The 11,866-nt window shown below is 41.8% G+C and overlaps 1 protein-coding gene across 2 annotated transcripts in view; it reads left to right on the top strand.

Annotated features, from left to right (window-relative positions):
- Nucleotides 1-606: 606 nt before the first annotated feature.
- LOC120913288 (cyclin P) overlaps nt 607-11,866 on the top strand; it is a 35,089-nt gene continuing 23,829 nt past the window's right edge. Inside the window, exons 1-2 of one of the 2 annotated variants that reach the window (XM_040323143.1) lie at nt 607-1,137; nt 10,222-10,293. In XM_040323143.1, coding sequence (XP_040179077.1) covers nt 10,222-10,293 — 72 coding nt within the window. In that variant the 5' untranslated portion in view covers nt 607-1,137. The remainder of the gene's footprint in view (nt 1,138-10,221; nt 10,294-11,866) is intronic. The other variant, XM_040323142.1, reaches the window with a different exon arrangement.

The raw sequence follows: 11,866 nt of genomic DNA, 5'->3' as shown, positions 1-11,866 counted from the left end.
ACGCCGTCGGATCTAAGGTGCATATTTACGCTGGCCGCTAGGTGGCGTTTCCGTTGATTTCTGCGTTGAGTATGCAAATTAGCTAGATACGCTGATCCACGAACGTACGTCCGGCCGGCGCATTTTTTTACGTTGTTTTCGTAAGGCTTTTTTCGGCGTATAGTTACCCCTGCTATATGAGGCGTATCCTATATTAAGTATGGCCGTTGTTCCCGCGTCAAATTTTGAAAATGTTACGTTGTTTGCGTAAGTCGTTTGCGAATAGGGCTTTGCGTAGAATGACGTTCACGTCGTAAGCATTGGCTTGTTGCGGGTTGATTTTGAGCATGCGCACTGGGATACCCCCACGGACGGCGCATGCGCTGTTCAGAAAAACCGTCATTTACATCGGGTCAAGTAACATTAACATAAAACACGCCCACATCTTTAACATTTGAATTCCGCGCCCTTACGCCGGCAGATTTACGCTACGCCGCCGTAACTTTAGAGGCAAGTGCTTTTTGAATACAGCACTTGCCTCTCAAGGTTGCGGCGGCGTAGCGTTAATACGATACACTACGCCAGGACTAAAATTACGATCCGCTACGTGGATCTGGCCCTTAAGGTGGCTATGTAACTCCTCCATAGATACAGTGGAGGAGTGAATGTAGCCACACTAAGTCAAGAAGTGTGTTACTGACCAATCGCCTGATGAAAATAAATGAATAAAAGCATGAAAAGAATTAAAGCGAATGCAGCCGCCATATTCATTTCTAGCCTGAACTTGACCTGCTTCAAGCAGACTGTGCATTCTCCTAGAACCGTAGGGAAATGCAAAACCCATTAAAGCAAATGAAAGCCCATTGTTACAGACCCTAAGGCCTCATTCACATGGGCACACTTAAGCATACACCTCGGTGAGGGCATTTGCATGCAAGCAATCCCATTCATGTCAATTTGACATCCATGTGGGTATGTATGCATGTCCCTGAATGCATATGGTTTTGGAAAATCTGAAGACAAAAATCTGCAGGAAATCTAATAGAGTGTATGGGGTCTTATAGCATGTAGTCCATTCCATATTTTACCCAGAGCAGCTAAAAGGTTACCCAGAATACCTAGCAGTACACCTAATGAGCACACAGACCCACAGCACAGGTAAGAGTGTGCATGCACAAATGTGGATATTCTGGGGGATTTTTCTTTTTTTGTGTGTGACATGCAGACCGACCTCCACTGAGATCCCACCAGGTGTCCAAGCCTCATACCGCAACAAGTACACACATACATCTATTCTAAACTGTCCTTTTTATATATATATATATATATATATATATATATATATATATATATATATATATATCCAAAGCTTTGTTTTAGGCCAGGACTATAGCTCTTCATCTCACTATCATGTAAAATAATCTTACCGACATTTTTTTAGTCTTTAAAAAAAAAAAAAAAGTTCTGTGTATAGTTTAATGCTATATGCTCATAGCGGCGTCCATATTGACCAAAACGTGAGCTCTGCTTGGTGGCGCTGAATGATGAAGGTGCCTTGGTGATCTTCTTAGTTCACTGCAAGGTTTCCAGACGTGGGGGTTGATTTAACTAAAGGAGTAGTGGTTGCTTGCTAAGGGCCCGTTCACCCCAGTGCACTGCGTTACTACTGGTTACGTGTGTTGCGGTGTCCTTTACATCAGTGGTCATCAACCCTGTCCTTAGGGCCCACTAACAGGCCAGGTTTTATGTATTACCTTGGGGAGATGCAGTCTAGAATACTGCAATCACTGAGGAGCAAATTATATCACCTGTAATGTATTTCAGTTATCTTGCAAACCTGGCCTGTTAGTGGGCCCTGAATGACAGGGTTGATGACCACTGTATTACATGAATGGGTTACCGCAGCGGACTACCATGGTGTGACTTGGCCTTTAGCAAACTGGAAATCAATAAATAAGGTGAAGGCAAGTTCACTCTGAATCCAGGGCAAGGGACTTAAAAAAATTAATATATATATATATATATATATATATATATATATATATATATATATATATATATATATATATATATATATTATTGTTATTATAAATGTTTTTGTTTTTTTGCTAGAACATGATTAGTTGATTAAAGTGAACACAATTTCACCTTATTGTCTAAAAATCACTTCAGAAAGTGAACATACACTTTGCAAAGTGAGCTGCCTCTACTTCAGTAAATCAACCTCATGGTGTTGGTTGAAAACAATGATCTTTTTTCAGTCTCTAATGATGTGAAATGCTTATTGTTGCCTGTTGCTGTGTTCACATGATATTGGAAAAGCAAGATTATGACTTGTATTTTTCCATGTGAATGTTCTCACAAGTGGTACTAGGGTTGTCACCATAGGTGTGCACCCCAAAGCTCAAACACATATGTCTTTGTGTATGTTTATATGTACTGATGAAGGTGTCAATAAAGCAGTGGCGGTGTCATTAGGGCAGAGATTGGTGTCAGTAGGGCAGTGGACGGTGTCCGTAGTTTTTATTTGTATTTTTTTTTTTTTTTTTTTTAGAAGCCCTGTTAGGGGGCTTTTGTGAAACATCAGGGGTCTAAACAGGGGAAATCTGCAGCACACAGGGTGATTAGGGTGTGCCCAGGCACACCCTGTGCGCACACCAAGAGTTGTCACCTCATCCCTTTTTTACATGTACACTGGGTCCTTGAGCCCTGGTTCACACTGGGTACGATTTGGAATGATTTGAGATGCGATTTGACATGTCAAATCGCATCTCAAATCGGCGGCAATTGTCGGCAATGGCACTGTCCTAATCAGTGCGACGCCGCATCTGCGATTTAAAAAAGTAGTTCCTGTACTACTTTTTGCGATTTCGGGCCACGATTTACATTAAATTGCGGCCGAAATCGCGGCAAATAGCGGCCGCGAAATCGCGGTAAAATCGCGCATTTTACCGCGATTTTGAATTCGCAGCAGTGTGAACCTAGGCTTATAGTCATTTCTAGGCCTATAAGGCTTTTTCTGGAACCCCCAAAAAAATGCGTTCAGAAGCTGAGTTTAGAGGCATTTCAAGCGGCTAAACGCGGTAACTCACGTTTTAGCAGCATTTTGTTTACAGGCGCTTTTCGTTTTCTGAAAAAAAAATGTTTTTTTTCAAACGCTTCTAGAAGCACGCCATGTAAACGCGGCTAAAAGGCAGATTTTGAACGCCGGTTTCTAGCTGTTAAGTTAAATCCTCCAGTGGACGCGTACACACGATAATTTTTCGGCATGAAACAAAACAACGTTTTTCGGCATGTAGAAAAAACTAAGTTTTTCCAACTTCATCATTAAAACGACGTTGCCCACACACCATTGTTTTTAAAAAATGCTCTAGCAAAGCGCGGTGACGTACAACACGTACGATGGCACAATAAAGGGGAAGTTCCATGGGGATGGCGCCACCCTTGGGGCTGATTTTGTGTTAGTAAAAGACGATTCGCGCTTTTCTGTCTGTTACAGCGTGATGAATGTGCTTACTCCATTACGAATGGTAGTTTTACCAGAACGAGCGCTCCCATCTCATAACTTGCTTCTGAGCATGCGCAGGTTTTTAACGTCGTTTTAGCCCACACACGATCATTTTTTACAACCCAAAAAATTACATTGTTTAAAACGTTGTTAAAAAATGCAGCATGTTCGAATTTTTTTTTTTTTTTGTCGTTTTTCAGAACCCGAAAAATGATGTGAAGCCCACACACCATCATTTTAAATGCCGTTTTTTTTTCATGCCGAAAAATGATCGTGTGTATGCGGCATTAGAGGTCTATGTATGAAAACTTTGCTGCATGAGTAAAACAAGCATTCATACACCCCCAATACAATGTGCTGTATTTTGTGTAATATTTAGATCTCCTATTTTTGTAGGTGCCATTCGGTGGTCATAATGTGTGTGTTTTTTTTTTTTTTTTTCCTGATTGAAGTATTAAAAAGTAAATACTGTATTAGGGTTACTAGATGGCACTTGCAGTCATAGGAGATAGATATGTTACACAAAATACAGCAACATATCCGTTTAGTTTGTGAAGTTATTATTCTCTTTCTAAGCTCTTATTCACACTGCCGCGGCTTCAAATCCGACATCCCAGCGCAACTTCATTGCTGCTTGCATACAACCTCTTTAACAGAAGTCCAAGCAAGTCGTGTTGAAGTCGCACCAAAGTAGTGCACTCTAAGGCTGCATTCACACCTGAGCGTTTTGTCGCCTGAAGCGCGACGCTCAAATACGCTAGAGGGGAAAAAATACATTATACCCTATGAAGATGGTTCACATCTGCACGCCGATACACCTGACGCCGAACAACTGAGGCGCAAACAAGTTCCGGACCCTTTTTTGTCGCGCGTATCGGGCGGTTTGGGCGTATTTGAGCGCTTCTATTTCCCATAGAAAGTAATGGAAACGCTCGATTCAAGCGACTTGCGCAACAACGAGCGTTTGCTACGGGCGTTTCGTCGCTTTAATCAATAGAACTTTTCACCCAGGCAGAAGATTAAAAAAATCTACCAACATAGCAACAAGTGATGAAAAGATGATAATTTTTCCTATTAGCTAAAATAAAAAACGTCGAAGTACAAAAACGTCGGACGACGCTGTATGCAAACAAGCATGAATACGCGCGACAAAACGCCGGAAAAAACGGCCGACGCTCAGGTGTGAATGCAGCCTAAGTTGGAGTCACTTGAGTCACACCGATCAGAATGGTTCCATTGCCAATAATGGGGCGTGACTTGTCATGCGACTTTAAACGGTTGTGGCATTGGGAACCAGGGCTTAAAGAAGAAGTCTCCCTTAGATTTTTATGAATGTGTTTTGTTTGTCGGGACAACATACATGTAGTGCCGTGTCCAATCTTTCTAGGTCTACAACTGCCCAACAACGCACCTGGCAAGGAGGTGGCTATTTTCTCCATCACCAAGCACTTGTCTGCTTGACTGGAACACTTTTAACAACTTAAAGGAGTTGTAAAGGAACATTTTTTCACCTTAATGCAATCTATGCACTAAGGTGAAAAAAACACCTGACCCCTCGAAAGTCCTGCGCTCGGTCCCGAGATCCTCTTCGCCGCTCAGCCTGGCCGCTGATTGGCTAGAGCGGATGGATTAAGAACAGCGCAGCCATTGGCTGGCGCTGCTGTCAATCACATCCAGTGATGCGGCGCGCCGAGAGATACAGTGAGTGGCGATGGCTGCTCGCTGTATCACAGGAGCACACCCGCAGGGACTCATCACCATGCGAGCTCTCTCGCATGAATGTGGTGAGTTCTTGTGGGGAGGACCAGAGACAGCCGCTGAAGGACCCCAGAAGACGTGGATCGGGGCCACTCTGTGCAAAATGAACTGTACAGTGGAGGTAAGTATGACATGTTTGTTTTTTTAAAGAAACATTTTTTTTTTTTCCTTTAGTAACCCTTTAAGGACCTTGCCTGTTTTTCATACTCTGTGTTTACAAGATTAAAACAGTTTTATTTTGCTAGAAAATTACTTAGAACCCCCAAACATTGAAAATGAAAGGTAGAGGGCGCTCAACCACACAATAGTGATTGTGAAATGTGGGATACCACACAACAACGTGCAACAATTAATACATATTAAAAACTAATAAAATACGTTTCCAAAAGCATATGTGAACAGTGATTGCTGAAACAATATAAATCAATATACAGCAGAAATGTCCCACACAGATATGCATGAATACGCAGATTCCTGTGCAGTGTAAGCAAAAAACACTGAGGTTCACTGTGTTAAACACCAAAAAAATATAAAAATAAAAATAGAGTCCCAATAGCATGCATAGAAAGCCAAACGAATCTTGACAATTACTGTGATCTTCCTAGTGGAGAAAAGTAGAAAATGCCACCACCATCCTTTTCAAATTTCACTTGTTTCCACCCAAGGTGCTTTGTATATAAAGTGCTCTTACCAGAGCCTGTTGACCACTTTACTTAAAAAGATGGTCATACGGGCTAGTGCAGGATTGTGCCTACACACACATGGATATGGACTATTGAATCTCGTTTCCAGGCGTTCCAGATAAGGATGATATGCAAAAAAAGAGAACCGGTAGACGCCGATAGCGTAATAACGTTTTAATAATAAAAACAACTAAAAACAACGAAAAGCCAAATGGCCTCTTACTTTAAAAGTGCCTACCCGGCACTGGGACTGCAGGCCTGTCACCGCCAATCTGCGGTTCAAAACTTGGGTTGTCAGGATCGGATACCACCGCCGTAGTTCCACCATAAACTCCTTCCTGTCAGCTTCACCAGAGCGGGGGGGCGTCTCGTGACCAGGACTGCCTCCAACGTCCGTTTTGATTACTCGTCTTCACGCCCCCCCTGAAGACGAGTAATCGAAACGGACGTTGGAGGCAGTCCTGGTCACGAGACGCCCCCCCGCCCCCAGGATACCTCACTTGTGTGTTTGAACATCGTTTTCATATGCGGGTGCTACTCGCATATGCGTTCGCTACTGTTCGCGAGCTCGTCGGGACGGGGAGCTTTAAAAAAAAAAAAGTTATTTTCTTATTTATTTTCATTTTATTTTATTCATTTTTACACTGTTTTTTAAAAACAAAATGGGTCACTTTTAGGCCGGATTCACACTTGTGCGGTGCAAATTTCAGCTCTTATCTCTGCAGATAGATAAGAAAACTGTTCAGCAGATCATCTCTGTTTTAGATGCGAATTTGGAGACCTGGGAGAGGGGAGGGGGGACGTGTATTAGCTGAATGAGAGAAATCCCGAAGAGAAATGAACACATGTGCGATTTAGATGCGTCCCCATAGAAGATAATGGGCCTGAATTCGCACCTGAGCCGCACCGCAATGCCTAGAAAATGCACACCTTTTTTTGGCAATGCGCGGTACAAATGCATCGCACATAGGTGAACCAGCCTCATTGAAATCAATGTATTTTATAATGTTATGCGAATTGGATGTGGTTTAAGCCGCAGCCGATTGGCATAGGTGTGAACCCCGGCCTTATTCCTATTACAAGGAATGTAAACATTCCTTGTAATAGAAAAAAGCATGACAAGTTCTCTTAAATATGAGATCTGGGCTCAAAAAGACCTCACATCTCATATTTAGACTAAAATGCAATAAAAAATAAATACAAAAATTGTCATTTGAAAAAAATAACAGTAAAAGGTTCCTTTAAGAAGAATGGGCGGAAGTGACGTTTTGACGTCGCTTCCGCCCTGCTATGCTATGGAGATGGGTGGGGGCCATCTTGCCATCACTCGTATACCAGCCAAGCAGGAAGAAGGACTCGATCGCCGCTGCCGACGGCTCCGTAAGCGGCGGAGGCCACAGGGAGGGGGGGCCCTCTCCCGCCGCCGATAAGGGTGATCTTGCGGCGGAGACCACCGTTATCGTTTACAGGACCACTCACTGAAAATATGGATATCTCGGTTGTGGCAGCAGCTGCCGACGTATATGTACATGAGCCGGTCCTCAAGTGGTTTTAACTGACATGACCCTCCCACCCTTTTCTCATGAAGAACTTGTCTTGGGCAAGTGCTTGGAGATGGACAGAAATGCAATCGGTCAAAAGCAAACATCTCCTTGCTATCTGTGTTGTTGGACAGTCAGGAAGTGAGGTCTCCTGTGATGGCTCCTAACTAGGATTAGACAGAAGATGGCCCTGCATGTACTTTGTCCCCTGTAGAACTGACCACCTTCATAAAATTTTCAGCAAATTTTCTTTCAGCCATGCTCCTGAAACTATTTAGCAGTAGAATGTTCATTGTACTTATCACCCTATAAAATGTCCTCCAAGGTTGACTTCTCTGCAATACAGTAAAACCTTGGCTTGGGAGCATAATTCGTTCTGGAAGCATGCTTGTAATCCAAAGCACTTGTATATCAAAGCAAATTTTCCCATAAGAAATAATGGAAACTCAAATGATTTGTTCCACAACCATTTATTCATACATATTTCAATATATAGTCCATTTAATAAGATTATAGCAATATAATAGGTTGTGTAACCATAAAATGTCCATCCACAAATGGAAGCCTCCACAAGGGGATTAGAAGCAAAATCCAGCAGGAGCTACAGAGTATAAAAGAGAAGAGAGGCGCCTCTAAGTGTAGCAATATGGTTACATTTGATGAAGGAACAACATTTAGCAACTCACATGGTTGATGATTAAAAGAGGCACATCTACTGCCTCGTTTCCACTGAACGGAACGGTTCGGGTCAGTAAATTTGGAACGGTTAGAATGGACCGGTCTATTCAGGTTTCCACTGCAAATCGGACCGTCAGGGACCATACAGGGTTTTAGAAAAAATGCGTAGCGTGTCCACCAATCAGTGGAATGTATTGTAGCTCCGCACTAACCGAACCGTTCCATTTTCTATGGCCCCACATCTGAAGCAGGACCCAGAATGATCCGGTACGGTTCGGTTTTTATGGCACACTTTCATAATGGAAACACCCAAAATAGCGTACCGAACCCATACGCTCAGTGGAAACGAGGCATAAGTATGCAGAGATCCGGGGTAAAGCGGTCCACATAGACCGTCCTCCTCACCTCCGGCTCTCACCGATATCAGTCTGCAATCGTGACCGGGAAAACGACCTTGCAGTAGAGTGATCTGAAAGCGAGGGTGAAGCGCTCGTGGAAGAGACGACATCAATGGCGGTGAGGAGGACGGTCTATGTGGACAGCTTTACCCCGGATGCCGGCATACTTGGATGTGCCCGTTTTAATCAACAATCTGAGTTTCTAAATGTTGTACCTTCATTAAATATAACCATATTGCTACACTAAGGGGAAGATTCACGTACAGCCGCGTAAAATTGTGCGGGCGTAACGTATCTGATTTACGTTACGCCTCCGCAACTTACACGGGCAAGTGCTGTATTCTCAAAGCACTTGCTCCGTAAGTTGCGGCGGCGTAGCATAAATCGGCCGGCGTAAGCCCGCCTAATTCAAATGTGGAAGGGGGGGGGCGTGTTTTATGTTAAACTACTGTGACCCGACGTGATTGACGTTTTTGCGGAACGGCGCATGCGCCGTCCGTGGAATTTCCCAGTGTGCTTTGCTCCAAAGTACGCCGCAAGGACGTCATTGGTTTCGACGTGAACGTAAATGACGTCCAGCCCCATTCACGGACGACTTACGCAAACGATGTAACTTTTTCAAATATCGACGCGGGAACGACGGCCATACTTAACATTGGCTGCGCCTCAAATAGCAAGGGAAAATATACGTCGGAAAAAGCCTAACGTAAACGTCATAACTTTACTGCGTCGGCCGCGCGTACGTTCGGGAATTCGCGTATCTAGCTAATTTGCATACTCGACGCGGAATTCGACGGAAGCGCCACCTAGCGGTCAAAAAAAAATGCAGTTAAGATCCGACGGCGTAAGAGACTTACGCCTGTCGGATCTAATGGATATCAATGCGTAACTGATTCTAAGAATCAGACGCATAGATACGACGGGTCGGATTAGGACTTACGATGGCGTACATGGCGCTGCGCCATCGTAAGTCCTTTAAGAATCTGGGCCTAATTCCGCATACACACGATCAGACATTCCGACAACAAAACCGTGGATTTTTTTTTTTCCAACGGAATGTTGGCTCAAGCTTGTCTTGCATACACACGGTCACACAAATGTTGTCGGAAATTCCAAACGTCAAGAACGCGGTCACGTACAACACGTACGACGAGCCGCGCAAAATGAAGTTCAATAGCCAGTGCGGCTCCTCTGCTTGATTCTGAGCATGCGTCGAATTTTGTGCGTCGGAATTGTGACACACGATCGGAATTTCCGACAAAACTTGTTGTCGGGAAATTTGAGAACCAGCTGTCAAAATTTTTGTTGTCGGAAATTCCGACAGCAAATGTCCGATGGAGCCTACACACGGTCGGAATTTCTGACAGCAAAGCTCCCATCGAACATTTGTTGTCGGAAATTCCGATCGTGTGTACGCGGCATTAGAGGCGCCTTTCTTCTATTTTATACTGTGACATGATGCTACTCTTGTATCAAGACATCGCTTGTATATCAAGTCAAAATTTATAAAAAAAAATATATTTTTTTTGCAAAACGCTCTCAAACCAAGGTATTACTGTATATGAAACCTATTTGCGTGTAATACAGTATTTGGAATATACAGTTTTTAGAACCTTATAAATGAAAACATGATCGCAGAATCAAGTTGTATCTCATGGCATCTCTGCTACTTTCAGATGGAAGGAAAAAGGGAACCATTTAAAAATAAGGACAACAACAGAATTCTATACAAGAAAGATGAAAAGAAGGTGAGATATTATGTTGTGTGTTGGAAAAAGACAGGTGTAGATTGTATAGGCAATGATGAACGATCAGTGTGATATCACAGTGTCACTGTCGGGTTTCGTTGATGTCGGTCCTTTAACATGGAAGAACCCTTGAAATTAGGCATGTGCATTTTGTTTCATTCCGAATCGAAATTCGGACACATTTTTCATTATTTGGACATTCGGATGCATACGAATTCCCGAATTGTAATATTAACGAATTTAACCGAATCCGAACGAACGTTTGCGAATCGAAAACCCCGCGGACGAAATTCGATCGAATTCGAAAACAAATTCTATTCGAATCGAATTCGAAAACAAATTCGAATGAAAATTTAAAGCAAATTTGAATCAAAATCTAAAAAATATAAATCGATTTCTAAAAAAGATTACAATAAAATAGAATATAAAATAATAAAACAATAGAATGAAAATCAAAGAATAGTAAAGAACAGAATGGAATTTAATAGAATGTAATCAAATACAATAGAATATGACCTGGCTTCTTCTATCTATCTTCCATTTTCTGAAATTCGAAATTCATATAGAATGAACACAAATTCCAATAGAAAAATATTAGAAGAGTAGAATAATAAAAAAAAATTATATATATAATTTTTTTTTATTATTCTACTCTTCTAATATGTATGTATATATATTTAAAAAAAAAAAATATATATATATATATTTTTTATTATTCTACTCTTCTAATATTTTTCTATTCGAATTTGAGTTCATTCTATATGAATTTCGAATTTCAGAAAATGGAAGATAGATAGAAGAAGCCAGGTCATATTCTATTGTATTTGATTACATTCTATTAAATTCCATTCTGTTCTTTACTATTCTTTGATTTTCATTCTATTGTTTTATTATTTTATATTCTATTTTATTGTATTCTTTTTTTAGAAATCGATTTATATTTTTTAGATTTTGATTCAAATTTGTTTTCGAATCCAATTGAAATATTATCACATCCGGTCGAAATATTTTCCAATTCGGTCGAAAACTAACGAATTTCGAAAACGAATTTAACACATGTAACGAATCTAACTTAATTAAATGACGAATTAAAACGAAACAAAACAAATTTTTCCCTTTTGGACATGCCTACTTGAAATAACTTTCAGGTCTCAGGGATCTCCTACCAATAATAACTCTACCTACAGAAATGTGGCGTACTTAGCATTTTTTTGACACCCAGGGCTACTTCTATACGACAAATTATTATCATTAATGATAAAAGTTAACAAACAATGGCTGGAAAAGACAGCAGATAGTAAAAATTGTTCTGTTCCTTCAGTACCCCCTTACACCGATGGTCATTGAAAGACCTTTTTTACATAAGTGGTCAGTGTTGCCAACCGTCCATATTTTTACGGACAGTTCGTATAAACGGGCACTTTTCCCCCCCGTTCGTAAATGTCCGTTATGGCGGGAATGTGCCAGTAAAAATAGCCGAGATCGGTTCGTCTTGGAACTGCGCATGGAGATTGGAGACAGGGGGTGATGGTGGCTGCGGTGGCGCTGCAGAGCGGGATGGAGGCAGGGGGGT

This window comes from Rana temporaria, chromosome 9 (genome assembly GCF_905171775.1).
Source record: "Rana temporaria chromosome 9, aRanTem1.1, whole genome shotgun sequence".
Classification (NCBI taxonomy): Eukaryota; Metazoa; Chordata; class Amphibia; order Anura; family Ranidae; genus Rana; species Rana temporaria.
The sequence above is the reverse complement of the archived record's forward strand: the minus strand, read 5'-3'. Positions and strand labels throughout refer to the sequence as shown.